Source organism: Polyodon spathula, chromosome 29 (genome assembly GCF_017654505.1).
Source record: "Polyodon spathula isolate WHYD16114869_AA chromosome 29, ASM1765450v1, whole genome shotgun sequence".
Lineage (NCBI taxonomy): Eukaryota > Metazoa > Chordata > Actinopteri > Acipenseriformes > Polyodontidae > Polyodon > Polyodon spathula.
The window spans coordinates 332871-359687 of NC_054562.1; the positions used below are offsets into that span (position 1 = coordinate 332871).

At 46.1% G+C, this 26817-nt stretch overlaps 2 protein-coding genes across 2 annotated transcripts; both read left to right on the top strand.

Annotated features, from left to right (window-relative positions):
- Positions 1-478: 478 nt before the first annotated feature.
- Positions 479-12069, top strand: ncstn (nicastrin). The gene is made up of 17 exons (XM_041232352.1): positions 479-599; positions 1284-1388; positions 1834-1957; positions 2079-2197; positions 2674-2819; positions 3975-4120; positions 4624-4738; positions 5121-5279; positions 6085-6189; positions 6482-6559; positions 6963-7132; positions 7315-7417; positions 7945-8043; positions 8334-8421; positions 9051-9205; positions 9602-9817; positions 11371-12069. Exons 1-17 carry the CDS (start codon positions 542-544, stop codon positions 11491-11493), a joined length of 2109 nt encoding a protein of 702 aa, XP_041088286.1. The 5' UTR covers positions 479-541; the 3' UTR covers positions 11494-12069.
- Positions 12070-14336: 2267 nt separating this feature from the next.
- On the top strand, positions 14337-26344 carry vangl2 (VANGL planar cell polarity protein 2). Its single transcript, XM_041232396.1, has 8 exons — positions 14337-14972; positions 20482-20799; positions 21613-21733; positions 22304-22911; positions 23010-23146; positions 23775-23910; positions 24444-24675; positions 25327-26344. The coding sequence occupies exons 2-8, from the start codon at positions 20729-20731 to the stop codon at positions 25585-25587; spliced, it is 1566 nt and encodes a 521-aa protein (XP_041088330.1). The 5' UTR covers positions 14337-14972; positions 20482-20728; the 3' UTR covers positions 25588-26344.
- Positions 26345-26817: the final 473 nt, after the last annotated feature.

Consider the following 26817-nt stretch of genomic DNA (forward strand, 5'->3'; position numbering starts at 1 on the left):
CAGCATCCATTTTGATGAGGTCGCTTAAGGCTGGAGCGCAGCATCCATTTTGATGAGGTCGCTTAAGGCTGGAGCGCAGCATCCATTTTGATGAGGTCGCTTAAAGCTAGAGCTCAGCATCCATTTTGATGAGGTCGTTTATGGCTGGAGCGCAGCATCCATTTTGATGAGGTCGCTTATGGCTGGAGCGCAGCATCCATTTTGATGAGGTCGCTTATGGCTGGAGCGCAGCATCCATTTTGATGAGGTCGCTTATGGCTGGAGCGCAGCATCCATTTTGATGAGGTCGCTTATGGCTGGAGCGCAGCATCCATTTTGATGAGGTCGTTTAAGGCTGGAGCGCAGCATCCATTTTGATGAGGTCGCTTATGGCTGGAGCGCAGCATCCATTTTGATGAGGTCGCTTATGGCTGGAGCGCAGCATCCATTTTGATGAGGTCGCTTATGGCTGGAGCGCAGCATCCATTTTGATGAGGGTCGGGCGGGTCAAAGCGCCTGAGAGACGAGTTGCTGGTTGCTTTGCGGTTTCTTATCCAGGAAGATGGCTTCTCTGTTTGGAAAAGTGTTTGTGTTTTTGATTCTGAGTTTTCACAATCCAGGTACGTCAGCAGGATGCAGAAACGCCTTCTAGTCTTATAGCAAATAATTAATGATAATTATGATCTAAATAATAATAATAATAATAATAATAATAATAATAATAATAATAATAATAATAATAATAATAATAATAAAGCATTGGGTAGCGATCGCTAGGTGTGTTAAACGCACTGTAATGTTTCGCTCGCTGTTTAATTTATATTTCAAATACAATATATATGCAGCTGGCGATCTGATCACACAGAACCGGCCTTTACTCGTACCTACAATGTAATGCTAGAGAAATAAAATTAATAATAATAACAACACCGACACCGGGCCAGTGCGATAAAAAGAGGAAACAGAACACAGTGTGAGTGTGAGTGTGAGTGTGTGTGTGTGTGTGTGTGTGTGTGTATGTATGTATGTATGTATGTATGTATGTATATATATAATATAAATGAGATCCACGCATCGCTTCTCTGTGTAGACAGGGTGCACTGTCCATATTCACAAAGCCATCCATTGCACTGTTAGTTAATAATGCAGTTTAAGCTTGTGTGCCTCATACGAGTGAACTGGGTAAGTGGTGATGAAGGGCTTGAGGTTATTTTCACGGTCTCCCTCGGCTTTAGACACGGCTCTCACAAGCTGGATATCTTAATAATATCTTGCTTTTTAACCCCCCCCCCCCCCAAAAAAAGGTGATGTTTCAGGAAACGCGGTCGAGCAGAAAATCTACGTGAAGTTGAACAACACCGCCCCCTGTGTTCGTTTGCTGAACTCCACCCACCAGATCGGGTGCCAGTGTGAGTCACGCCTCGTTATTATTCTGTTTGTTTATTTGAGAGACCCCCCCCCCCCCTGCTTTATCCCAGGAGACTGGCACAGGGGTCACAGGGCAGCAATGCAAGCTTCATGTTTGAACACAGTGCAGTTTACAGTAAGCGGTCAGAACAGAGATAGTGCTGGGGTTGTAACTTGGGTGTTTTTGATAAAGCTGTGTAGAGTGGATGTTGTAGGTAAGAGTTTTAGGGTCAGTGTTGGCTTTGGGGCTGCCGTGATGGTTAATGTTGCTCTGCCTCGCGGCTGTCGTTAAACGTCTCTCTGTTTCTCTGTCTCGCTCTCTGACTTGCTCTCTCGCTCGCTCTCTCGCTGTTTGTCGCTCTCTCCCTCTGTCTGCCTCTCGCTGTCTGTGTGTCTTTCTCTCTCTCTCCTTCTCCCTGTCTTTCTCTCTATCTCTCTCTCTCTCAGCCTCTATCTCTGGAGACACGGGGGTGATCCACGTGGTGGAGGTTCTGTCTGATCTGGACTGGGTTCTGACGACCGGTCCGAACCCCCCTTACATGGTGCTGCTGCAGGGAGAACTCTTCAGCAGGTAAGAGACCCAGAGAGATTAGTACACATTGAAGACTGGACACAGGCACATTGATAGCCGGCTCAGTGGGGTCCTGATGTCGCGGTAAGCAGAATATTTTTTTTTTTTTGTTGTTTTCAAGAGAGTTGATGATGAAGATGAAGGATTCGCCTCGTGTGGCTGGCGTTGCCGTGGCGATCCCCAAAACCGCCCCTAGCAACGGTTTCTCACCTCACCAGAGCTGCCCCAATGAAGAGACAGGTAGCGGCTTCTGTATTTATCAGTGAGGGGACTTGCTGACAGACTGTGTTGGAGAAGATTTGTCATTTTAGTTCACATTGCGCACTGCAGGATCAGAGATGGTTCCCCCTCACGATTCTCTCCCTCTCCCCTTCTCTCCTCTCGCTCTCTCCCTCCTGCTGTCTCTCCCTCCCTCTCTTCTCTTCCCCTCTCCTTCTCCCTCCCTCTCTCCCTCCTCCTGTCCTTCTCTCCGTCTCCCCCTCTCACCCTCTCTCTCTCCCTCCCTCCTCCTGTCCTTCCCTCCCTCTCCATTCCCTCTCTCTCTCCCTCTCCCCCTCTCACCCCTCCCCTCTCTCTGTCTCTCTCTCTCTCTCTCTCTCTCTCTCTCTGTCTCTCTCTCTCTCTCTCCCCCTCTCTCTCTCTCTCTAACCCTCTCTCTCCCTCTCTCTCCTCTCTCTCTCTCTCTCTATCCTTCTCTCTCTCTCTCGTCTGTTCAGGCTTGTATTCAGATAGCTATGGCCCGCAGTACTCTCGTTGTAACCAGACCCTGTGGAACCCTCTGGGGACTGGCCTGTCCTACGAAGAGTTTCACTTTCCCATCTTCATGATGAGAGATGAGAACGAGACCAGCGTCATCAAAAAGGTGGGTTTTTCAAGCCTGCCCTGGACTGGAGGGAGCCCCCTTTCTCTCTCTCTCAAGAGTGCCTCTTGTCTCTCCTCTGGTGCTGTTATCCTGTGTGATGCCTCTCTCCTCTCCTCTCCAGTGCTGTTATCCTGTGTGATGCCTCTCTCCTCTCCTCTGCAGTGCTGTTATCCTGTGTGATGCCTCTCTCCTCTCTGTAGTGCTGTTATTCTGTGTGATGCCTCTCTCCTCTTCTCTGCAGTGCTGTTATCCTGTGTGAATGCCTCTCTCCTCTCCTCTGCAGTGCTGTTATCCTGTGTGATGCCTCTCTCCTCTTCTCTGCAGTGCTGTTATCCTGTGTGATGCCTCTCTCCTCTCCTCTGCAGTGCTGTTATCCTGTGTGATGCCTCTCTCCTCTCCTCTGCAGTGCTGTTATCCTGTGTGATGCCTCTCTCCTCTCCTCTCTGCAGTGCTGTTATCCTGTGTGATGCCTCTCTCCTCTCCTCTGCAGTGCTGTTATCCTGTGTGATGCCTCTCTCCTCTCCTCTCTCCAGTGCTGTTATCCTGTGTGATGCCTCTCTCCTCTCCTCTCCAGTGCTGTTATCCTGTGTGATGCCTCTCTCCTCTCCTCTCCAGTGCTGTTATCCTGTGTGATGCCTCTCTCCTCTCCTCTGCAGTGCTGTTATCCTGTGTGATGCCTCTCTCCTCTCCTCTGCAGTGCTGTTATCCTGTGTGATGCCTCTCTCCTCTCCTCTGCAGTGCTGTTATCCTGTGTGATGCCTCTCTCCTCTCCTCTGCAGTGCTGTTATCCTGTGTGATGCCTCTCTCCTCTCCTCTCCAGTGCTGTTATCCTGTGTGATGCCTCTCTCCTCTCCTCTCTCCAGTGCTGTTATCCTGTGTGATGCCTCTCTCCTCTCCTCTCTCCAGTGCTGTTATCCTGTGTGATGCCTCTCTCCTCTCCTCTCTGCAGTGCTGTTATCCTGTGTGATGCCTCTCTCCTCTCCTCTGCAGTGCTGTTATCCTGTGTGATGCCTCTCTCCTCTCCTCTGCAGTGCTGTTATCCTGTGTGATGCCTCTCTCCTCTCCTCTCCAGTGCTGTTGTCCTGTGTGATGCCTCTCTCCTCTCCTCTGCAGTGCTGTTATCCTGTGTGAATGCCTCTTGTCTCTCCTCTGCAGTGTTTTCTGGATCACAACGCCCCTGTAAACGGTACCGTGCCCCCCTCCCCGCTGTGCGCCATGCAGCTGTACTCTCACATGCACGCTGTCACCAACTCGGCGACCTGCATGAGGAGGAACGACATCCAGATGAGTTTCAGCATCAAGTATCTATTCATCTCCAGTGTCTCTGGTGTGTGTGTGTGTGTGCTGTGTGTGTGAAACGCAGTGTGTGTGTGTGTGTGTGTGTGTGTGTGTAACACTGGTTTATTTCACGCTCAGCGTACTCCTCTGTGTTGTTGTGTGTGGGTACACCAAAGGTGGTATGTTTCGCAAACACCACACGGCTTTTGTGACACACAAACAATTGCGCCAAATAAGTTTATTCAACCCCAGTCAAACTCTGTGTTGTGTACCCACAAACTGGTTTGCTCAAACACTGTGTGTGTTTGTTAACGCTGGTTTATTTCACCCCTGTGGTTGTGTCCTCTGTGTGTGTGTGTGTTGCGCTGGTTTGCTCAAGCACTGTGTGTGTTTGTTAACGCTGGTTTATTCAACCACAGTCTCTGTGTGTGTGTGTGTGTGTGTTGCGCTGGTTTGCTCAAACACTGTGTGTGTTTGTTAACGCTGGTTATTCAAACACAGTCTCTCTCTCTCTGTGTGTTTTGATTTCAGATGTGGTTTGTGATCCCCTCAGTGATTATAATATCTGGAGCTCTGTGAAGCCCCTCAATACTTCCGGACAGGCTGGGCCGCAGGAGAGAGTCGTCGTGGCAACCGCCAGGGTGAGCAACACGGTGAACCAGCCCATAGTGACCCAAAGCACAGCACAGTGTGATACAGCACAGGCAAAGCACAGCACAGTGTGATACAAAACTGTGAAGGCATTGTAAAGCACAGAGAGGGCTGATAAAGCACAGGGAAGCATTGTAAAGCACAGAGAGGGCTGGTAAAGCATAGGGAAGCATTGTAAAGCACAGAGAGGTCTGGTAAAGCACAGAGAGGGCTGGTAAAGCATAGGGAAGCATTGTAAAGCACAGAGAGGTCTGGTAAAGCATAGGGAAGCATTGTAAAGCACAGAGAGGTCTGGTAAAGCACAGGGAAGCATTGTAAAGCACAGATGGGTCTGGTAAAGCTTTGTGTGTGTGTGTGCGCTTCTCCCTGCAGCTGGACAGTCGCTCGTTTTTTTGGGAGATCGCTCCGGGGGCAGAGAGCGCCGTGTCCGGGTTCGTGACTCTGCTGGCGGTCGCAGAAGCGCTGGCCAAAGCAGCGGAAAATCTGACCAGCCCGCTCCCCAAAAACATCCTATTTGCGTTCTTTCAGGGGGTGAGTCCAGAATCCGAACAGAAGAGCGTACGCCGATCGCTGGCCTGAGTGTGCTCGGCTAACTTTTTTTTTTTTTTTTTTTAAAACGACTCGGAGATGAAGTCTGGGCAAGAACTGAAACAAAAGCACAGGGAGGGGAACCAGACTCCCGCTGCACAGCAGTGTGATCTGGTCCTGGTTTCACTAGGAGTTTAATAATCAGACTCCCGCTGCACAGCAGTGTGATCCAGTCCTGCTTTCACTAGGAGTTTAATAGTCAGACTCCCGCTGCACAGCGGTGTGATCCAGTCCTGCTTTCACTAGGAGTTTAATAATCAGACTCCCGCTGCACAGCGGTGTGATCCGGTCCTGCTTTCACTAGGAGTTTAATAATAAGACACACCTGAGCTTGTTCCCTAGACACACTGGGGGCTGATCAAGCTGGTAGTAAAACCTGGACTGGGTGACACTGCTGTGCAATAGGAATCTGATTCCCAGCCCTGCAATGTAATTCCAGTCCAGTGTAGTGATATTAAACTGCAGTTACAATGTAATTCCAGTCCAGTCCAGTGATATTAAACTGCAGTTACAATGTAATTCCAGTCCAGTCTAGTGATATTAAACTGCAGTTACAATGTAATTCCAGTCCAGTCCAGTGATATTAAACTGCAGTTACAATGTAATTCCAGTCCAGTCCAGTGATATTAAACTGCAGTTACAATGTAATTCCAGTCCAGTCCAGTGATATTAAACTGCGGTTACAATGTAATTCCAGTCCAGTCCAGTGATATTAAACTCTCTCCCTCTCCCCCTCTCTGGTTTGTAGGAAGTGTTTGATTATATTGGCAGTTCTCGGATGGTGTACGACATGCAGAAGGGGAAGTTTGTCATCGGCCTGGAGAATATTGACTCCGTTGTAGAGATAGGACAGGTATAGCTGCTCTCTCTCTCTCTTTGAGCCCCTCGTACATGTGATCTCTCTCTCTCTCTCTCTCTCTCTCTCTCTCTCTCTCCCTTCCCACGAGTCTCTCACACAGAGAGGTGCTCTCCTCTCTGTCTCTCTCCTCATAAGGGTCTCTCTCGAACCCTGCTGTGTGTGTGTGTGTGTCTCTCTGTCTGAAGGGTGCTCTGTGTGTGTGTGTGTGTGTGTATATATAACACATTCTGACTGGATTGTCGAATGGGAGAGTTGAAATTTATTTCCCCACGTTTTCCTCGTCTAGGTGGGCTTGCGGAACGGGTCAAAACTCTGGATTCACAGCGACCCCGTATCCCGGAAAAACAGCTCCATCAATGACGAGGTAATCCTGTCTGTCTGTCTGTCTGTCTGTGAGACTCCCGATGCACAGTGGTCTCATCCACTCCTCCTTTCACTGGGAGTTTAATAATCAGACACACCTGAGCTTGTTGCCTAGACACACTGGGGCTGATCAAGCTGGTAGCAGTAAAACCTGCACTGGTTTAGGGTTTGGAGTGAGGGATTCTGGGTTGTGTAGTTCTCTCTCTGGCATGGAGGTTTGTGGGTACTGTAGTTCCGAGCTCCAATTCTGTTTCCTGCCTTGTTTAGATGAAGAATCTAGTTAGCAGTTTCAAAGCTCTGGGTCGGAGTGAGGGATTCTGGGTTGCGTTGTTCTCTATGGAATAGGGCATTGTGGGTACTGTAGTTCAGAGCTGTAATTCTGTTTCCTCCGTTGTCGTTTTTAGGTGAACAGTCTGGTCAGCTCTCTCGGGAACGCCAGCTCCAGGTTGAACATCTCGGTCTCAGAAGCTGGCTTCTCTCAGCCACTTCCCCCAGCATCCTTCCAGAGGTTCCTGAAGGCTCGACCAATCCCTGGCGTCGTCCTGACGGACCACCAATCAGCTTTCAACAACAGGTAACCGGGAAGAGGAGGGGGGCGGGGCGCAAGAACCATGTGCGAGTCTGCAGTATTGTTTCATTCTCTATCTGACAGAGTGACGTGTTTGAATTCTCTCTCTGGCTGAAGGGACGCAGTGTATAATGGTGCGATGTGTGCCTCTGGGAGGGGCGTGTTTGATTCGATCTCTTGTCTCGCAGGTTCTACGAGAGTGTGTACGACAGGGCGGATAACCTGAGGGTCAGCTACCCCAGCGGACTGAGCCCAGAGCAGCAGCTGGACTTCATCACTGACACGGCCAGGGTGAGCGGAGAGGAGCTTCCTTATCGTTTTATTTAGTTTGCCCAGTTTATCTGTTAATACAAAATGAATTGTGTATTATTATTATTATTATTATTATTATTATTATTATTATTATTATTTCATTTTTATTTTTAGTATTTATATATAATTTTTTTATTATTATTTTGTATTTGATAATTATTTATTTCAGTCCCCAGTTAGTTTTAGTAGTTCATAAAATAATTTGAGCTTCTATTCCACTCCGTTGGTTGCTAGTGCCCAATTTCACAAGAAGCACATGGCAGAGATATAATGGATTAGTAAACCACACTTCTTAACACTCTCTCTCTCTCTCTCTCTCTACTCCACTCTCTCTCTCTCTTTCTGTCTCTCTCTACTCCATACCTCTCTGTCTACTCTCTACTCTGTCTCTCTCTGTCTCTATTCTCCCCACACTCTCTGTCTACTCCACACTTTCTCTCTCTGTCTCTCTCTCTGTCTGTCTCTCCTCCACTCTGTTTCTCTCGCTGTCTCGCTGTCTCTCTCAGTCTCTTTCAGAAGTCTCCACTCTCGTTGCCCGCGCTCTCTTCCTAAGGGCCGGGGGGCTGCAGACGGATCTGGGCAAAATCCAGGCAGACACCAAAACGGTGAGCTTATTATGAAAACCTGATAATTTCACAGTGCAGCCCAGGCAAGCATGGTGACAACATGACATTATAGAGGTGTGCAGGGGGGGAGTCACACAGTCAGGGGAGTGCAGGGGTCCCCGAGGGTCTCCCCTGGTAAAGGCACAGCCGCGTGGTGTGCAGGGGGGAGTCACGCAGTCAGGAGGAGCGCAGGGGTCCCCGAGGGTCTCCCCTGGTAAAGGTATGGCCATCACTTTATCACATCCCATATTAAAATGCAGTTTGTTTTGCTGTGTGTTTTTTTTTCGCAGGTGACACGAATGCTGTACGGCTTTCTTATCCAGTCCAACAACACCTGGTTCAGATCTCTCAGCAGCCAGGAGCTCCAGGCGGCTTTGGGTAAGAACTCTCCTTGCAAGCCCCACCCCGCTGTTCGCTGTATTTATTAGGATCTCTCTTTAGTCGTGCATACTGATCAATCCTCTCCTGATCACTCGTTTTATCACCAAACTCCTCAATAACGTGATCCCAGTCATTATTTTATTACTGTAACATCTCAAAACGCTCTGCAGAGGTCTGTGATATTCTTGTGATACACTGTAACATCTCAGAACGCTCTGCAGATCGTCCCCTGTCTGAGCGCTGGTGATTACACAGCGTTTGTTATCTCTGAGCGCGCAGGGGATGCAGAAGCGTTGTCCCCTTTCACCAAAAGGGGGGGGGGGGGGCTATCGGATACGCCCCTTTTTTTTTCCAGCTTTATTCGGCTCCTGTTGGTCTCACTCGGCCATTGAAAGGTTTTCCTCGGCTTTTTCCTGAGAAAAAACGACTCGAGACCTGCGCTTGACGTGTTTTTGATGATGCCGGACAGGGTCCAGACATCGCACTGGAAAGGGAACGTTGTGAAGTCAGACCTGGTCCGGGGCAGGACCGCAAAGGGTTATTGAGGTTTTGGAGGATGTGGGTCGCCCCCAGTCCTCCTGCAGCGATGGATTCAAACCCCCCCCTCCCTTTTTGTCTCTTTGCAGTGGACAGACCCCCTCAGTACTACGTCGCTGTCTCGTCCCCAGCGCCGTCCACCCGCCTGGTCCAGTACGTCCTGGCCAACCTGACCGGAACCGTGACCAACCTGACCCAGGACCAGTGCCAGAACCCCGACAAGACCCCAGGGTCCGACAGAGAGGTCGGTACCAGCAGGGTCCACAGAACCGCTGTCTATTTCTGTCTGTCTTTCTGTCTATTTATCTCCTATCTGTTTCTGTCTATCTATGTCTATCGCCTATCTTTATGTATCTCTGATCTATCTATTTATCTCTCTATCGTTATCTATTTCCTATCTGTCTCTTATCCATCTCTCTATCTCTCTATCTCTGTCTCTCTATATCCTGTCTATCTCTGTCTCTATGTCTCTATCTATATAATCTCATTTTAGATATTTTATTTCAATACAGCGCTGCACAGTGATATCTCCGAGGAGTTTGTGTACCGGGAGAGATCACAGCAGCAATGCAGAAGCCTCGTTTCCCGTGAGATGTTTCGCGGCGCTCTTTCGTTTTCACGACGTCTCTTTTCTTCTCAGCTCTACGAGTACCTGTGGGTTCAAGGAGCGGTGCCCGCTAACGCCAGCCAGCCAGACCAGTCCTACTGCGTCCGCGCGCCGGTGCGCCTGTCCAAAGCCGTCTCCCCGGCCTTCGAGCTGAAGGACTACAGGTCCACCGAGTACTCCACCTGGACAGAGTCCCGCTGGAAGGACATCCGAGCCAGGATCTTCTTAGTGGCCAGCAAGGAGCTGGAGGTAAGCCTGCCGTGCACGCTCGCCCTGGGAAGAGTCTCCCCACAGTACCATCACAGCAAAGTCTGAGAAAGCACAGGGAGGCATTGCGAAGCACAGGGAAGCATTGTAAAGCACAGAGAAGTCTGGTAAAGCATAGGGAAGCATTGTAAAGCACAGAGAAGTCTGGTAAAGCACAGGGAGGCATTGCGAAGCACAGAGAGGTCAGGTAAAGCACAGGGAAGCATTGTAAAGCAAACAGAGAAGGTAATTGTGCAAGAGGTCTGGCTTGCGTAAGCCATTCGTGTCTTCTTCAGACACATTTCTAAGTCCCTGGGAGAACTCAAAGCACAGAGAGGTCTGGTAAAGCATAGGGAAGCATTGTAAAGCACAGAGAGGTCTGGTAAAGCATAGGGAAGCATTGTAAAGCACAGAGAGGTCTGGTAAAGCATAGGGAAGCATTGTAAAGCACAGAGAGGTCTGGTAAAGCACAGGGAAGCATTGTAAAGCACAGAGAGGTCTGGTAAAGCATAGGGAAGCATTGTAAAGCACAGAGAGGTCTGGTAAAGCACAGGGAAGCATTGTAAAGCACAGAGAGGTCTGGTAAAGCACAGGGAAGCATTGTAAAGCATAGAGAAGCATTGTAAAGCACAGAGAGGTCTGGTAAAGCACAGGGAAGCATTGTAAAGCACAGAGAGGTCTGGTAAAGCATAGGGAAGCATTGTAAAGCACAGAGAGGTCTGGTAAAGCATAGGGAAGCATTGTAAAGCACAGAGAGGTCTGGTAAAGCACAGGGAAGCATTGTAAAGCACAGAGAGGTCTGGTAAAGCACAGGGAAGCATTGTAAAGCACAGAGAGGTCTGGTAAAGCATAGGGAAGCATTGTAAAGCACAGAGAGGTCTGGTAAAGCATAGGGAAGCATTGTAAAGCACAGAGAGGTCTGGTAAAGCATAGGGAAGCATTGTAAAGCACAGAGAGGTCTGGTAAAGCATAGGGAAGCATTGTAAAGCACAGAGAGGTCTGGTAAAGCATAGGGAAGCATTGTAAAGCACAGAGAGGTCTGGTAAAGCATAGGGAAGCATTGTAAAGCACAGAGAGGTCTGGTAAAGCATAGGGAAGCATTGTAAAGCACAGAGAGGTCTGGTAAAGCATAGGGAAGCATTGTAAAGCACAGAGAGGTCTGGTAAAGCACAGGGAAGCATTGTAAAGCACAGAGAGGTCTCTCAAGTTCGTGTCTCTCTTGAAGCATTGTACAAAAGCACTATAGAGGACCACTCCTGGTAAAGTGCAGGGAAGAGATAGGGTAAAGTCACTACCTGGTGTTTCTGCAGGGACCCAAGTGATAACAGCTTCAGAGTAACAGGTCTGGTACAGTGCAGGGAAGCATTGTAAAGCACATAGAAGTCTGGTAAAGCACAATGAAACAGTAACATGTTTCGTTAGTCTCCTTGACAAAATTGTGAGAGGGAAGCATTGTAAAGCACATAGAGGTGTGGTAAAGCACAATGAGAACAGTAACATGTTCGTTAGTGATATCCTTGGCTGGGTGACTCTCTCTCTCTCTCTTCCCATTGCAGATGATGACACTAGGTGTGGGCATCACTATTTTAATAGTCTCCTTGCTCGTGACGTATTTCGTGAGCGCCAAAGCAGACATCCTGTTTACCAGCGCGAGAGAGACGACCACCGCCGCCTACTGACGATGTCACGTCCTGTCTGGGAACTGTTTTTTTTGGGGGGGGGGCTGAGGGAAGAAGGGGGTGATGGGTAATGTGTTAAGAAAAAGGGGGGGTGCTTTTACGTTCCATGTACAGTCTCTTTAAGACAAAAAAAAAATGCACTCCCTTAAAGATATATCTGTGCAATTACAGGATAAGGCCACTGGGTGGTGCTGTTTGCTATGGAGAAATAGCAAGCATTAGGGAGTACCCCCCCCCCCTTGAGTTGTGTAACTGTTATTGGAGCTGCCTTCAGTGCACTACATAATCGCTGGATATGTTGATCCAGTCCAAAGTATTGATCTCTTGCCCGTCTGTGTGATATTTAATAGTTCTTTCTAGCGGTGATTAAAAGGCTTGAGAGTGAAGAGTCAGTTTTGCTTTCTGTTTCAGTGCCCTGCACGTCGTCTTCAATTAAGACTTATTTTTTTATTTTTTAAAGCATCTGACGTTTTCAACCTGCCTGATAACATCTAGAATACAGTTCCACAAACGAGGAGTAGAATAAAAAAAACCTCTGGCTGATTTTAAGATTATTATTATTATTATTATTATTATATTTGAGTATGATATTAATAAGATTGTACCTATTTAATGTTCTAAGACAATAGAAGAACACGTTTTCCAGAGTTGTTCTCTAGGTCTCTGAAGTTCTCAACAGCCATCCCCGCGACCTTCAAATTTGTGCGACTTTCATTCAGAAAAATTCATCTCTTCGACGCTAAGTAAGTCTTTTTAATTAAGAAGACGCCCCCTCCCTTTTTTCACAAAAATAATAACTCTCTTACATTATTATTATTATTATGAATTTATATGATTATGTTTATTAATTATTATTTTTACAATAACCTTTGAAAAATTACAAACCACAAAAACGACAACTGCTTGTTTTCAACGGTGGTTTAAATGTTGTTGTGTGTTTACCATCGAACTACTTCGATTTCACAAAAGAAAAATGTTGACGAACGAAATTGGTGACACCAAAGCGAACACTAGACACACATAAGACTATATACCTACGCTGTGTTTCTATTATACATAATCTTAAGATATATCTAGATATGGCTATCTACTATATCTATCTATATATATATAGCTATATATATATATATATCTATATATATATTAGATATATATATATATATATATAATATTATATATAAATATATATATATATATCATAAATAGACACATATTTTACTATATATATAAGTATTTTCTGTGTTAAAATGAATACATTCAAAACACAGTAAACTCACTGTTCAAAAACAAATACACGCCCACACGCACTGTCTGTTTAGGATGACTGGTGTGACGCGTCAGTTTCTATTGCCCCTGGCTAAAGGGGACTGGGGTGACCCTCCTGGCACTGACGTCATGGTGAGGCTCTTCCACCCTTTTGCTTTCTTCCGAAGAGAATTCAGCCTCCGAGCCACGCCTCTGGGCTCATGAATATGCAGAAGTGGCGTTCTGTGATTGGTCGGCTGCAAAAGGCGTTCCTGTGCTCGTCATGAATATGCAATGAGGAGGTCCTCCTGCGGTTTGGTCAGTTGCAAGGTAACAGAGAGGTGTGTATATATATATATATATATATATATAATATATTATACTATATATAGATGATTATTATCAGGGCTGAATTAATAAACTATAATTAAAAGTTAATTATCAATTTATAATTTAATCAGAAAAAATCTTAGACGAAAATTTTTGTAATTTTATAAATGAGGAATTTACCTTGTTTTGAAAACCTTAGTTTGAAATCAACATTTCATATAAATCTAGATAGATAGATAGATAGATAGATATAGAGAGAAATCTGAAGGTATTGACACTTCAATGCCGGCAGCAGCCCGTTATCAATCAACACCCTGTTTTCGAGGTCAATCGCATGTCAACAAAGCCGGCAAGCGCATTCACACCTTCCAAAAATACCGTTTCGATGACGTGCAGTCTCTCACTCCCCTTATAAACGTGTCTTCCACGGCAAAAACACAGAGAGGTCTGGAGAAGCATTGTAATGCACAGAGAGGTCTGCTAAAGCATAGGGAAGCATTGTAATGCACAGAGAGGTCTGCTAAAGCATAGGGAAGCATTGTAAAGCACAGAGAGGTCTGCTAAAGCATAGGGAAGCATTGTAAAGCACAGAGAGGTCTGGTAAAGCATAGGGAAGCATTGCAAAGCGCAGAGAGGTCTGGTAAAGCATAGGGAAGCATTGTAAAGCACAGAGAGGTCTGGTAAAGCATAGGGAAGCATTGTAAAGCACAGAGAGGTCTGGTAAAGCATAGGGAAGCATTGTAAAGCACAGAGAGGTCTGGTAAAGCATAGGGAAGCATTGTAAAGCACAGAGAGGTCTGGTAAAGCATAGGGAAGCATTGTAAAGCACAGAGAGGTCTGGTAAAGCATAGGGAAGCATTGTAAAGCACAGAGAGGTCTGGCAAAGCATAGGGAAGCATTGTAAAGCACAGAGAGGTCTGGTAAAGCATAGGGAAGCATTGTAAAGCACAGAGAGGTCTGCTAAAGCATAGGGAAGCATTGTAAAGCACAGAGAGGTCCGGTAAAGCATATTTTTAAAAAGCAGGTAAACACTTAATTAGTCCAACATTATTTCGTGCAAAGTTCGTTCGTAATAAGGAAAGAGAGCATATTAAAAAAAAAAAAAAAAAAAAAAAAAACATGAACTACCCTTCTTTATTTATTTATGTGTTTAATTGTTTAGTTGTTCATTTTGACTTGCAATATCCTACATGGAAGCTGGGGTCGAAAACGAAAGCGGAGAGTGGGTGTGTGTGTGTGTGAATGTAACAGCGGGGGAGGAGGAGGAGGGGCCGGAGGGAGTGTTGGATTAAACGCTGGAACAGCCTGGTTTAGCTTTTGAATGGGAAAAAAAAAAACGAGGAAGAAGGATCACTGTTGTTTGCAAAGAAGGAGGAAAAACGGGGGATAAAAAAGAAAGAGAGAGAAAGACAAGCAGACAGACAGAGAGAGAGAGAGAGAGAGAGAAAAAACACGGCCCATCCAGAAACATAGCATACAAATACGTACACACATATATATCTATATATATAGCTAATGAAATTTAAATGTCCCGCTGAATGAAAAGACAACTGTGTTTGATCCAGAGAACAAAAAACTAGGAGGGCTGGCCGTTGTTAAGAGAGACAACAGCAGTAATTCCCTGAACGTGGTGCAAGCGAAGGAATCCATTTGGAAGTGGGGAAAAAAAAAAGACGAGACACGATCCGGTGGTTTGCAATGCAATCTTTCGAAAGACACGTTTTAAGAAAACAGGCACTGCTTTGAACTCCGCTCTGAAAACAACAACAATAATAATAACAAACAAACACATTTAGTGGATGTTTGTTTCTGTTTTTTTTTTTTGCATTCAGAAAAAAAAAAAAAACCGTATGTATTTTGGAATACCCTCAGATTCACTGCGCTCGCTTTTTCTGGGTACAGAGGTAAGTCCTTTTGTGTTTTTGTTTTGTTCACCTATTGTCCTTTGTTGTATTAGTCTTTTCTGTTCTTTTTTTTTGGTGTTTTGCTTTCTGTAATGGAGTTTTATGTACGGAGATGTATTGTTTTATATAATTATAATACTAGTAGGGGTTGCTAGTCTAATTTCACGGGTTGGTCGTTTGATGTGGTTTGCTGTTGTTGAATTTGACATTTAAGAAAGTAACGCAACCCGTTCTCGACTTTTATTTGGTAAAAGTATCAGCCCTGCATTGGAAATTTGAATTGGACCGGTCCGGGCGGGTTTTATTCCAGTTGCTATTCAGAATTATATATAACTATTATAAAATAATAGAGATTGCGTTAGTTATTGATATTAATTTGGTGTGTGTTTTATTATTGCACGAATGTATATGTGGGTATTTTCGTGTGCGCGCTTTGTAGTATTATTATTATTTATTATTATTGTTGTTGTTATTGTTGTTCAATATCAAATGCATTGCCATTTGTTTTGTTTGCATTGTTTGTTTTTTCCCCTAGTTATGCTGAACTAGTCCGTGTGGCTTTGACAATGTTTCCGATGTATTCTCTCTCACGAATGTAACAATGACAAGGGTTGCAATCGGCTACCGCGTTGCAATATTAAAAGCAAACTGATTTAAATCTGTGCGCGCTTTTAATTTATAAATACCCACTAATGTACATTTTTTGCTTTTTATTTGTATTTATTTCCCAAACAATTAACATTTATTCAAACTATGGGCAACGCCAAATTACCTAGGCAGGGGACGATCTTATGGCAGTGTTGTAGCGTGATTTATTGAGTACAGCGGTTCAAATTGTGATTTATTTCTTACGAAATAATCTGTGCACTTTAAGCAGACCTCAAGTGTGTGTGTGTGTGTATGTATATATGTATATATGTGTGTGTATGTATATATATATATATATACGATATAATATATATGCATATATATATATTATATATATATATATATACATATAATGTTACATATGTATGTGTATGTATATATATGCTAGCAATATATATATATATATATATATATATATATATATATATATATATATATATATATATATATATATATATTTTTAATATGAATAAAACCGATGAGTTTGATTATATTTTCCTATTCGATGAGTTTGATTATATGTTCTTTCCTAGTTCGGTTTCCGAATATAAACAAAAGGCCGCAAAAGCCTGGGGCTTACCTAGCGGATACGGCGGGGGGTAGCCGAGAGGGGGAGTTGAAGGGAGGGAGCAATCAATAGCCCGGAGGTTGATCGGGCCTCTGTCGGGTGTTTTTGAATGGAAATGATGCAAAGTGGGAGGTTGAAAGAGAAAGTCTTTTTTTTTTTTCTTTTGGGAAGGAGTTACATTTAGAAAACGCTTTTTCCAGATATAAAAATCAAACTGCCTTGAGCTTTAGTTTCTGTAAAATTCAAAAGATGGCACACTGTGAAAAGTCACAACACAGCCTGAAACTGTCCTAGCAACACAAAATTCTGCTGTTTTAGTTTTCAAAAAGGATACTATTGGTAAATCAAAGAGCCCTAATAAATTAAAATAATAATTATTATTATTTAGGGGTAGCTGCCGTAGACCACACAGCATTTGGTATCTTATTTTCCTATTTTTCAACTGTTCTTTTTATACGTTATGATTAAATACACAAACGTTTGAACAATGTTTTGTAGTTCTGAAACGGTGACTAAGGGTTCATTTTTGAATAACAAGCCATTCCAACTCTCTCATCGTCAGATTGATCGCAAAACTGAAAACTGTGGTGTTGAGCTTAAAACAAAAAAACACAAACAAACAAAAAAAACGACCCCCCTTGTTTTCAGCGGAGATTCTGCTGAAGTCGTTGTTTTGTTTGTCGGGTCAGTTTTTATAATTGGTTTCTAATGAAAACGACCATTAAGTTGTCCAAAAAATGTAATTTCCCTGAAGAATCGGGAGGAGGGGTTCATCCCGGGTTGAGGGGTGCATGGAGACGAGGGGATAAATGAGGCAGTGGCTGTCTTGGGTTAAAACTATCGGGGATTTTACAAAAGAAACTGGAAAAAGTCAAGTTAAGTCCAAAGACCGCTGAACTAGGGGCAATACGTATACATTTCTATCATCTATATAAAATATATATATTTTTAAAGATGATCCTGCACAGAACAGTGTCGCGCTGTCTTTGATGTTATTGGCTGGGTTTATTTTTAGCCTCTAAGATACAGTTGGCTCATTGTGATCCAGCAGCTGTTGTGTAATTAATTGATTATTCCCAAGATTCAGAAAGAAGGGCTTAATAACAGCTGTCTATTTATTATTTATTTATATAGCTATGTATAACTGAACCCGTTAATCCAGCTCGTGGTAAAACCTGGAATGGGTGACATCTCTGTGCAATAGGAGTCTTATTAATGTAAGTCCAGTCTAGTGATATTAAACTGCAGTTACAATGCAGGGATGGGGAACAAGACATTGCACAGCAATGTGATCCATTCCCATCCATCCATTTCTGTACTAAATGGAGTTGGCTGTGCGAGTTAATACCCACAGTGTTCCCTCACACGTGTGGTACAGCATGTGCAGGTGTATCTGTGCGTCTCTGTGTTCGTCCAGATTGATAAGGGTTGAAGTGATCCTGATCCTGGCTGTTGCTAAGACTCGAGTCCTGTATTGATGTTGCTGTTCTGCAACCAGAGTGCCCTTTTGCACCCTGTATCACTGGAGTATCCAGTCAGGCAGTCCTTCCCGTTCCTGGAGAGCCGTTTCAGTCCACTCCTGTCCAGGTTTGCCTAACGGGGAGGGGGGGTACGACTACAAAGCGTTGGTTTGGAATTCAATATGTTAACAAGGGAACATTATTTAGCAGCTTTCACTGGACTCTATGAAGCTGAGGGAGTTCATTCTATATAGAGGGGGTGCAATTCAATATGTTAAAGGAACATTTTTCAGCAGCTTTCACTGGACTCTATGAAGCTGAGGGAGTTCATTCTATATAGAGGGGATGCAATTCAATATGTTAACAAGGGAACATTGTTCAGCAGCTTTCACTGGACTCTATGAAGCTGAGGGAGTTCATTCTATATAGAGGGGGTGCAATTCAATATGATAACAAGGGAACATTATTCAGCAGCTTTCACTGGACTCTATGAAGCTGAGGGAGTTCATTCTATATAGAGGGGGTGCAATTCAATATGTTAACAAGGGAACATTATTCAGCAGCTTTCACTGGACTCTATGAAGCTGAGGGAGTTCATTCTATATAGAGGGGGTGGAATTCAATATGTTAACAAGGGAACATTATTCAGCAGCTTTCACTGGACTCTATGAAGCTGAGGGAGTTCATTCTATATAGAGGGGGTGCAATTCAATATGATAACAAGGGAACATTATTCAGCAGCTTTCACTGGACTCTATGAAGCTGAGGGAGTTCATTCTATATAGAGGGGGTGCAATTCAATATGTTAACAAGGGAACATTATTCAGCAGCTTTCACTGGACTCTATGAAGCTGAGGGAGTTCATTCTATATAGAGGGGGTGCAATTCAATATGTTAACAAGGGAACATTATTCAGCAGCTTTCACTGGACTCTAATCTGATTGAGTACTTCACTCAAGTAAGATTCTGATGCACTACTTTTGTTTGACAGAGCGGTCTGCTGTGTTTTTGTCCGCGTACTTTATACACGCAGCACCAGCTCAAAATAACCTCTTATTGACGTTAACTGCGAAAACTTAATTTGCCGGGGGGGGGGGGTGTGTGTGTGTGTGTGTGCTGTATGCGACGTGTAGAAATATTGCACCTCTATGGGAAAAGGGATCATTTTTTCGTGGGTCTTGAAATAGCCCTTTGTTTGCAATGGGAGTAGCCAGGATATCACAGTGTGAGCGAAGCCGGGCTTTTCAAAAGAGGTGGAATTAAAGGTATAAATTTACAACAGGTTGAAGCAATTCAGCCAACCGGAGTGTTGATTTTCATTGTCCCGCAGATCATCACCCCCCCCCCCCCCGCTCTTCTGCATATAGAATGAACTCCCTCAGCTTCACAGAGTCCAGTGTATCTGTGTATGTATCTGATTGTAATGGTACAGTAGGGCTAGGCTTCACCAAGGCGGCCAAAATATACTCCTTCCTCCATGGCATTGTTCCTGCTTCGGTTTAGGTCTCCCTGGCGACCGGGCCTCCTCGTTACCACAGCAATGAAAGCCCTGGTTTGGTAGTAGCGGGGAGGGTTCTGCGGTTGCCGTGCCGATGTGACCTTGCAGCAACCCCAGCATGCATTGTGCTTCTCTGTTTAACGATGGGGGCTCCTTCGTTTTAAAAAAACAAAACAAAAAAAACAAGTTTTCCTTCTGTCTTTATGGGAATGATTGATCTGGATTCATTTCTGAAAAGTTAAGAGTTTCGAGGGGGAGAGGATGAGGGGGAGGGAGAGATTGAGGATGGGGGAGAGGATAGAGGGAGAGGGATGGAATTTGCCCAGTTGTAAAAGATGACACCGTCCCTTGTCCTGAATGTGTGCGTTTTCGAAATCGTTAAATTGCTGTCTGTAAACTCAAAGGTTTTTTGTTAAATTCCTCCACCCCACAAGAAAACGGCTGCAAACGTGGGTTTCCAAACCTGTCCGTCTTCCAGTGTGAAATGACAGCAGTAATATCAGCTGGGAATCGGTTCTGTGTGGACTTGTCTCCCTGTGTGTCTCTCACAGTGTTGATACAACTGTCTGAGACATCTGACCAGTTGACCCCAATCTCTGCATTTTTCTAAAGCTCTGTTTTTGTATTGATTGGACTGGGTGGGCTGGTGGAGCTGCTGAACAGCTGAGTGCTCTGTGAGACTAAGGGTGGGGTTGAGAAGCTGGTGTGAGTGACGGGGGGGAGGGGGCGGTCGGCGAGTTAACACCAAGTAAGATTCCTCCATCAGCATGCCATGCTTCTTGCGTTTTGTGATTTGCCGTGCGCGTGAAATTAAGAGCTGGGACTGAAAGTCTTGCATCGGGCAGATTGTCGATTTGTCAGATTTAATTGTTAACTTTTTACATAATAGGACAGCCGTGCAGTACAAGAAGGGTACAAGAGAAGGAACGCGGAGCCACACGCGTTTTGAAACGCAGGAGGATTTTTTTTAGCTAATTTTTAAGAAGCTCAGAGTGGACACCTGCAGGGCTGGCCTTGGTCCTCTAGAGGGCAGTAGCTCGCTGACGTCCGCTCTGGAGTTCCTGAGTAGTGAAAGAGCTGTAAAGGGCGTGCTGCTCCAGCATTTAAAGAAAAGGGGTCTTGATACCAGGAGGTTCAAATCCAGGCCACTGACTCACTGTGTGTGTGTGTGAGAGACCCTGAGCAAGTCACTGAACCTCCTTGTGCTGCGTCTTTCGGATGAGACGCCAAACAAACGAGGTCCTAGTGGAAGTGACTGAATAACTCCTTAATAAAGAGATTGATTTTGTATTTTCGCTCTCTTTAATTCAATCTCGTGTTTTTTTCTTCTTCCAGGTCGCTGAGCCCGCGTGATTCTCACTTTTAAGGGTTTCGGCCGTCCTTCAAAATAGATTCTCTGAGGAGCAGGGTCGACCTGTTGAAGCTGCCCTTGTCTCTGTCGGCCAAGGCGGTCGCCGCCCGCAAACTGAAAGAGGGGGGCTCGGGGTCTCGAGGGGGGGGAGGCGGAGGAGGAGGAGGGAACAGCCGCCCCCGCAAGATCAGCGGGCAGCGCAGCGGAGAGGAGACACGAAGGGGGCGAGACATGGACAACGAATCTCAGTACTCTGGGTACTCCTACAAGTCTGGACACTCCCGCAGCTCGAGGAAGCACCGGTAACGGACTGGGGGGGAGGGAGGGGGGGGGAGGGTCTCCTTTAACCCTTTCAGTCCTGGTGGCACTCTGAATACACAGCCTCTAGTTCAGCGATGTCTTCAGGCTTTCGTTCACTCCCCCCCCCCCCCCCCCCCCTCACTCTCATTTTTAAATTTCTAATTTTTGATTAATATAAGCTGCTTTCTTTTCTGTATATAAGTTGTCAAGTTCTGTGGGGCGATGCTAAATTTTTGGCTGTAGCTGTAGGGAGACACTAAGAAACGCTGAAGGCTCAGGGTAGAGTAAAGGGTTAATGAAGTCGCTGTAGCTGCACCTGATCTGATGCAGATTGTGGTCTGCAGGCAGGTTACTGATTTCTCTCTCTCTCTGTCTCTCTCTCTGTCCTCTCACGGTCTCTTTCTCTCACTTTCGGTCTCTGTCTATCTGTCTATCTCTCCTGCTCTTTCTCTCTCTGTCTGCATCTCACTCTGTCACTGTCTCTCTCTCTGTTTGTCTATCTGTCTGTCTGTATCTCTGCTCTCTGTCTCTCTCTGACTCACGGTCTCTGTCTTTTTCTGTCTATCTCTGCTCTCTCTCTCTCTGTGTGTCTCTCTCATCTATCTGTGTCTGTATCTCTCCCTCCTCCCTCGCGCTCTCTGCTCGCTCTCTCTCTGCTCGCTCTCTCCCTCTCTGTCTATCTCTGCTCTCTCTGTCTGTATCTCTCTGCTCTCTCTTTGTCTGTCTATCTCCTTTCCCTCTCTCTCTCTTGTGCTCTCTCTCTCTCCCTCCCTCTCTCTCTCTCCCTCTTTCTCTCTTTCTGGTTTGTTTTCCAGGGATCGCAGGGACAGGCATCGCTCTAAGAGCCGGGATGGAAGTCGGGGTGACAAGTCTGTGACGATCCAGGCTCCAGGGGACCCCCTGCTGGACAATGAGTCGACGAGAGGAGACGAGCGAGTCAGTGCGCTGTTCCTACCCCTTCACTGAGATCTTACACAGGGGGGGACACAAGACTCCCGCTGCACAGCAGTGTGATCCATTCCTGTTTCAGTAGGAGTTTAATATTAAGAGACTCTGTTGTTTTTTCATTAATAGGCCTTGCAGTTTGATTTTTAAAGCAGTAAAGGAACACACAGCAAAATGCACAAAGTGGTCTAACATTACATTAGTCTGAAATGAACCTGCTTTGAAACCTTGCAAGAGGATAGCAACCTTTTTATGTGACATGCACACACTGACAGGCTCACACACACACACGTCTCTTGTATCTTAAAAGGCCATCATAAAACCATTCAATTTTTCGAAATTTCCGACCAAAAAAAGATTTAAATAAAGATTGTTACAAGTCTTTGAAAGTTTTTATCTCCCCTCCCAAAAAAGTGTTTTTTTCAATTCCGATTCTTATTTTTTTAAATCGATTTCCAATTTCCACGTCCCGTCCCTCGCGCTTTTTAAAAAGAGCTGCCATTAAACTGTGATGTTGTTTTTTTTCTAAATTTTTATTTCTCCCTCCCTTTTTCAAAACAGGACGACAACTGGGGCGAGACGACCACGGTGGTGACCGGCACCTCGGAGCACAGCGTGTCCAACGAGGACCTGTCCCGCATCGCCAAGGACGTGGACGAGTCGGCAGCCCCGGACTGCAGGCGCTACCTGGGGCCCGCTCTGTCTGGGGCCCTGGGCCTGTTCGCCTTCCTCACTCCCGTCGCTTTCCTCCTCCTCCCTCAGCTCCTCTGGCGGGATGACCTGGACCCGTGCGGGACCCCCTGCGAGGGTCTCTACGTCTCCCTGGCCTTCAAACTCCTGGTCCTGCTCATCGCGTCCTGGGCTCTGTTTCTCCGCCCGCCCCGGGCCGCTCTGCCCCGAGTTTTCGTCTTCCGCTCCCTCCTCATGGTGCTGGTCTTCCTCTTCGTGGCGTCCTACTGGCTGTTCTACGGCGTGCGGGTGCTGGAGCCGAGGGAGCGCGATTACCGGGGGATCGTGGAGTACGCTGCCTCCCTGGTCGACGCCTTGCTGTTTATTCAGTACCTCGCGATCGTCCTGCTGGAGATTCGGCAAATCCAGCCGGCCTTCAGCGTCAAAGTGGTGCGCACGACCGACGGGGCGAGCAAGTTTTACAATGTCGGGCACCTCAGGTGAGAGAGAACCTTTATTATTATTATTATATTTTATAGCCCGTGGAAGGGTGGTCTCTGTGTTCTAGACTCTCCCTGACGCCTCGTTTGTTTCTCAGTATCCAGCGGGCGGCCGTGTGGATTCTAGAGCAGTATTACAGTGACTTCCCCGTGTATAACCCGGCCCTGCTCAACCTCCCCAAGTCCATCCTCTCCAAAAAGATGTCTGGGTTTAAAGTCTACTCGCTGGGGGAAGGTGAGTTGCGTCGCGCTGCTGCTGCTGCACGCTGAGAGAGATAGAGAGAGATCGAGGTTTGTGTGGGTGTGGATGTGTGTGTGAGTGATGTGCTTTTATTATTTTCTAGGGCTAATAAATTATTAAAGGAACTTTATCTTGCTCTCTGTCTGTCTCTCTCCCTCCCTCCCTCTCTGTTGCTCTCTCTCCCTCTCTGTTGCTGTCTCTCTCTCTCTTGCGTGCTCTCTCTCTCTCCCTCCCTCCATCTCTCTTGCTCTCTCTCTGTTGCTGTCTCTCTGTTGCTCTCTCTCTCTCTGTTGCTCTCTCTCTCTTTTGCTCGCTCTCTCTCTGTTGCTGTCTCTCTCTCTCTTGCGTGCTCTCTCTCTCCCTCCCTCCGTCTCTCTCTCTCTCTGTTGCTCTCTCTCTCTTTTGCTCGCTCTCTCTCTGTTGCTGTCTCTCTCTCTCTTGCGTGCTCTCTCTCTCTCCCTCCCTCCGTCTCTCTCTCTCTCTGTTGCTCTCTCTCTGTTGCTGTCTCTCTCTTGCGTGCTCTCTCTGTTGCTCTCTCTCTCTCTGTTGCTCTCTCTCTGTTGCGCTCTCTCTCTCTCTCCCTCTCTCGCTCGACCTCTCTCTCTCTCTCTCCCTCTCTCAGAGAACAGCACCAATAACTCGACTGGTCAGTCCAGAGCGATGATCGCGGCCGCGGCTCGGAGGAGAGACAACAGCCACAACGAGTATTACTATGAGGAGGCGGAGATGGACCGCAGGGTACGCAAACGAAAAGCCAGGTGGGTTTGAGCCTCGGGGGCGGGACCTCGGGGGGGTGGGGGTTTGGAGCTCCTGCTCTTCGGGGATTGTGGTGCTTCACGCTTGGAGGAGACGACGGGATGGTTTTGGTTTTTGAGGAGCTGGTCTCTGTTTGTGTGGTGGTAGTGTTTGTATGCATAAAGATTGGTTCTCCACCCTGGTTCTGGAGGTGACCCCCCCCACCCCCTCTTGTCTGCTGATTTTCATTCCAAAATGAGCTCTGACTGACTTCACCAAACCCTTAATTGAACTGATAATAATTAAGCTTAACATGACCATTTTTAATTGTTCCGAGCGCCTACAAGGTTGCGTATTTCAGTTATTGTACAGCATTTTAGAGTGAAGTTGAAATCTCCCAAGTGTTTGTTTTTAGAGAGCTGAAAACAATTAGACATGCCTAATTAAGCTAATTATCAGTTTAATTAAGGGTGTAGAGGAAGACCTGTCGCAACTGTACAGTTAGTATCTATCTGACAATGTTAACATGGGAGAGTGTTGTTGTATCTCCTCCCAGGCTGGTGGTGGCGGTAGAGGAAGCCTTCACCCACATCAAGCGGCTCCAGGCAGAGGATCAGAAGAACCCGCGTGAGGTCATGGACCCCCGCGAGGCGGCCCAGGCGATCTTCGCCTCCATGGCCCGGGCCATGCAGAAGTACCTTCGCACCACCAGGCAGCAACCCTTCCACAGCATGGAGGGGATCCTGCAACACCTGCAGTTCTGCATCTCCCACGACATGACGCCCAAGGTAGGCTGGGGGGCTCCAGAGGTTAGAGAGAAAGGGGGCTCGGTACCAGGAGCTTCAAATCTCCCGGCTCAGCCCCTGACTCACTGTGTGTGTATGAGAGACCCTGAGCAAGTCACTGAACCTCCTTGTGCTCCGTCCTTCGGATGAGACACCAAACAAACGAGGCCCTGTTGGAAGAGATTCTGCAGCAGCCCCTGACTCACTGTGTGTGTGTGAGAGACCCTGAGCAAGTCACTGAACCTCCTTGTGCTCCGTCCTTCGGATGAGACGCCAAACGAGGTCCTACTGGAAGTGACTCTGCAGCAGCCACTGACTCTAGACCCTGAGCCCCCTCCTGGTCTGCGCTGGACTTGCTTGAGCTCAGTGCCTTGTCACTGGATCCTCAGCTGATGCGCTATCCTTGCACTATTGCACTGCTAATCTGTCACTGTAGATATAACTCGCTGTGATCCTAACTTGTAGCCTCCTAGTTCATATTGTTTTCTAGCAGTGTTATTATCAGTGCTTACTGTAAACTGCACTGTGTTTAAATATGAAGCTTGCATTGTAACCCTGTCTGTGCTGTCCTGTGACACCTGTGCGAGTCTCCTGGGATAAAGGGATAGTCCAGACCTGTTTTTGAAATCCAAACCCCTCTCTTGTCTTTCGTAGGCTTTCCTGGAGCGCTACCTGACTCCCGGCCCCACGGTGCAGTACCACAAAGACAACACCGCGGGGCGCCAGTGGACGCTGGTGAGCGAGGAGCCAGTGACGTCGGCGCTGCGGGAGGGGGTGGTCTTCGCTCTCAAGAGGCTCGACTTCTCCCTCGTGGTGACGGCGAGGAGGATCCCCTTCCTGCAGGTGCGCGAGGAGTTCGTGGACCCCAAGAGCCACAAGTTCGTCATGCGGCTGCAGTCGGAGACCTCCGTGTGAAAGACGGGAGGCGTCCTGGTTTCGAAGGAGAGCGACAGAGGCGGGAAATTTATTTGTTTTTGGTTTTTTGTCTCCACGCAGTAGTGTGTGTTTTGAGGTGACTGTGGAGTTTGCCTGTTTGGAAATTTTATGTTTTGAAGACCAATGTGAAGTGTTCAGTGCTTTTTTTTTTTTTAGAAAAAAGTCTCTGAAAAGAGTCTTGGAATAAGGGTGAATGAAATGTTTTGGGCTGGGGGTTCGGTGTGGATGCAGAAAAGGCTAGCTGTGCCGTTTTCAGGGGGAACACGAAGCCTCTTTGTCTGGCTTGGGACCTGGTTTCAGGAGACTGGTTCAGCAGGCAGGGAGACTCTGGGTTTGATACAGCCTCCTCAAACTGGGTCTCCCGTTGGACTGGGACCAGGTTTCAAGCAGTCGCTCGTTCCTGAAGAAACAGCAGCTTAGTCTTCCTCTCTTACGACTGTACTGCGGCCTTAATTTCTAAGAAGTTTAGTAAGAACAGCGTTTGTGTTTGTGTGTGTGTGTGTGTGTGCTAAAAAATTGAGTCATATGCTTTTCATCTTTTAATTCCTTTTTGTTTTTTTAATGACGCAAGTCAACTTTTGTTATTCAGAGTTTATCAACCCTAAGATTTGAAAGAACTATTGATTTTATTATTAATGTAGCCAAGACAGCTTTTCAGTAAAATGAGAGAGAGAGAGAATGAGAGACACTCTGTTTTTTTTGTTTTTTTTAATTCTCTCAGTAAAATTCTAGTAAATTGTTTTTTTTTCTTTTTTGTGAAATGCCATTTATATGTATTTTTTAGTTCTGTGTTTTTTTAAAAACACTTCTTTGACTGGACCCTGAAGTGAATTTATGTGTTTAAACTAAATGCATTTTTTGGCGTGGAACCAATTCTACCTGCCTATTGGCTTGTCAGGACGATTTTGAGCGAGACGCCAATTGGGATTTTGAGGTGGGGTGGGGACCGTTTTCCACGTGACGCAATTTCCACAAAGACCGTTTCGGACGCTCTGTGTCGTTCTGTGATGTCATCAACTGTGGGGAAAGTTATTCTCTGCCCAGATTTTTTTTTTTTTTTGCCATTTTTGAAGGACCAGTCCATTTTCTAAACTAATTTTGTTTTTATTTCCTGTGATGTCGCCGACAAAAATAAATGGCGCAAATCCGGTAAACCGCTGTGAGGTCATCGGAATGGACAACCTTCGCTGTGATGTCATAAACCAGCAA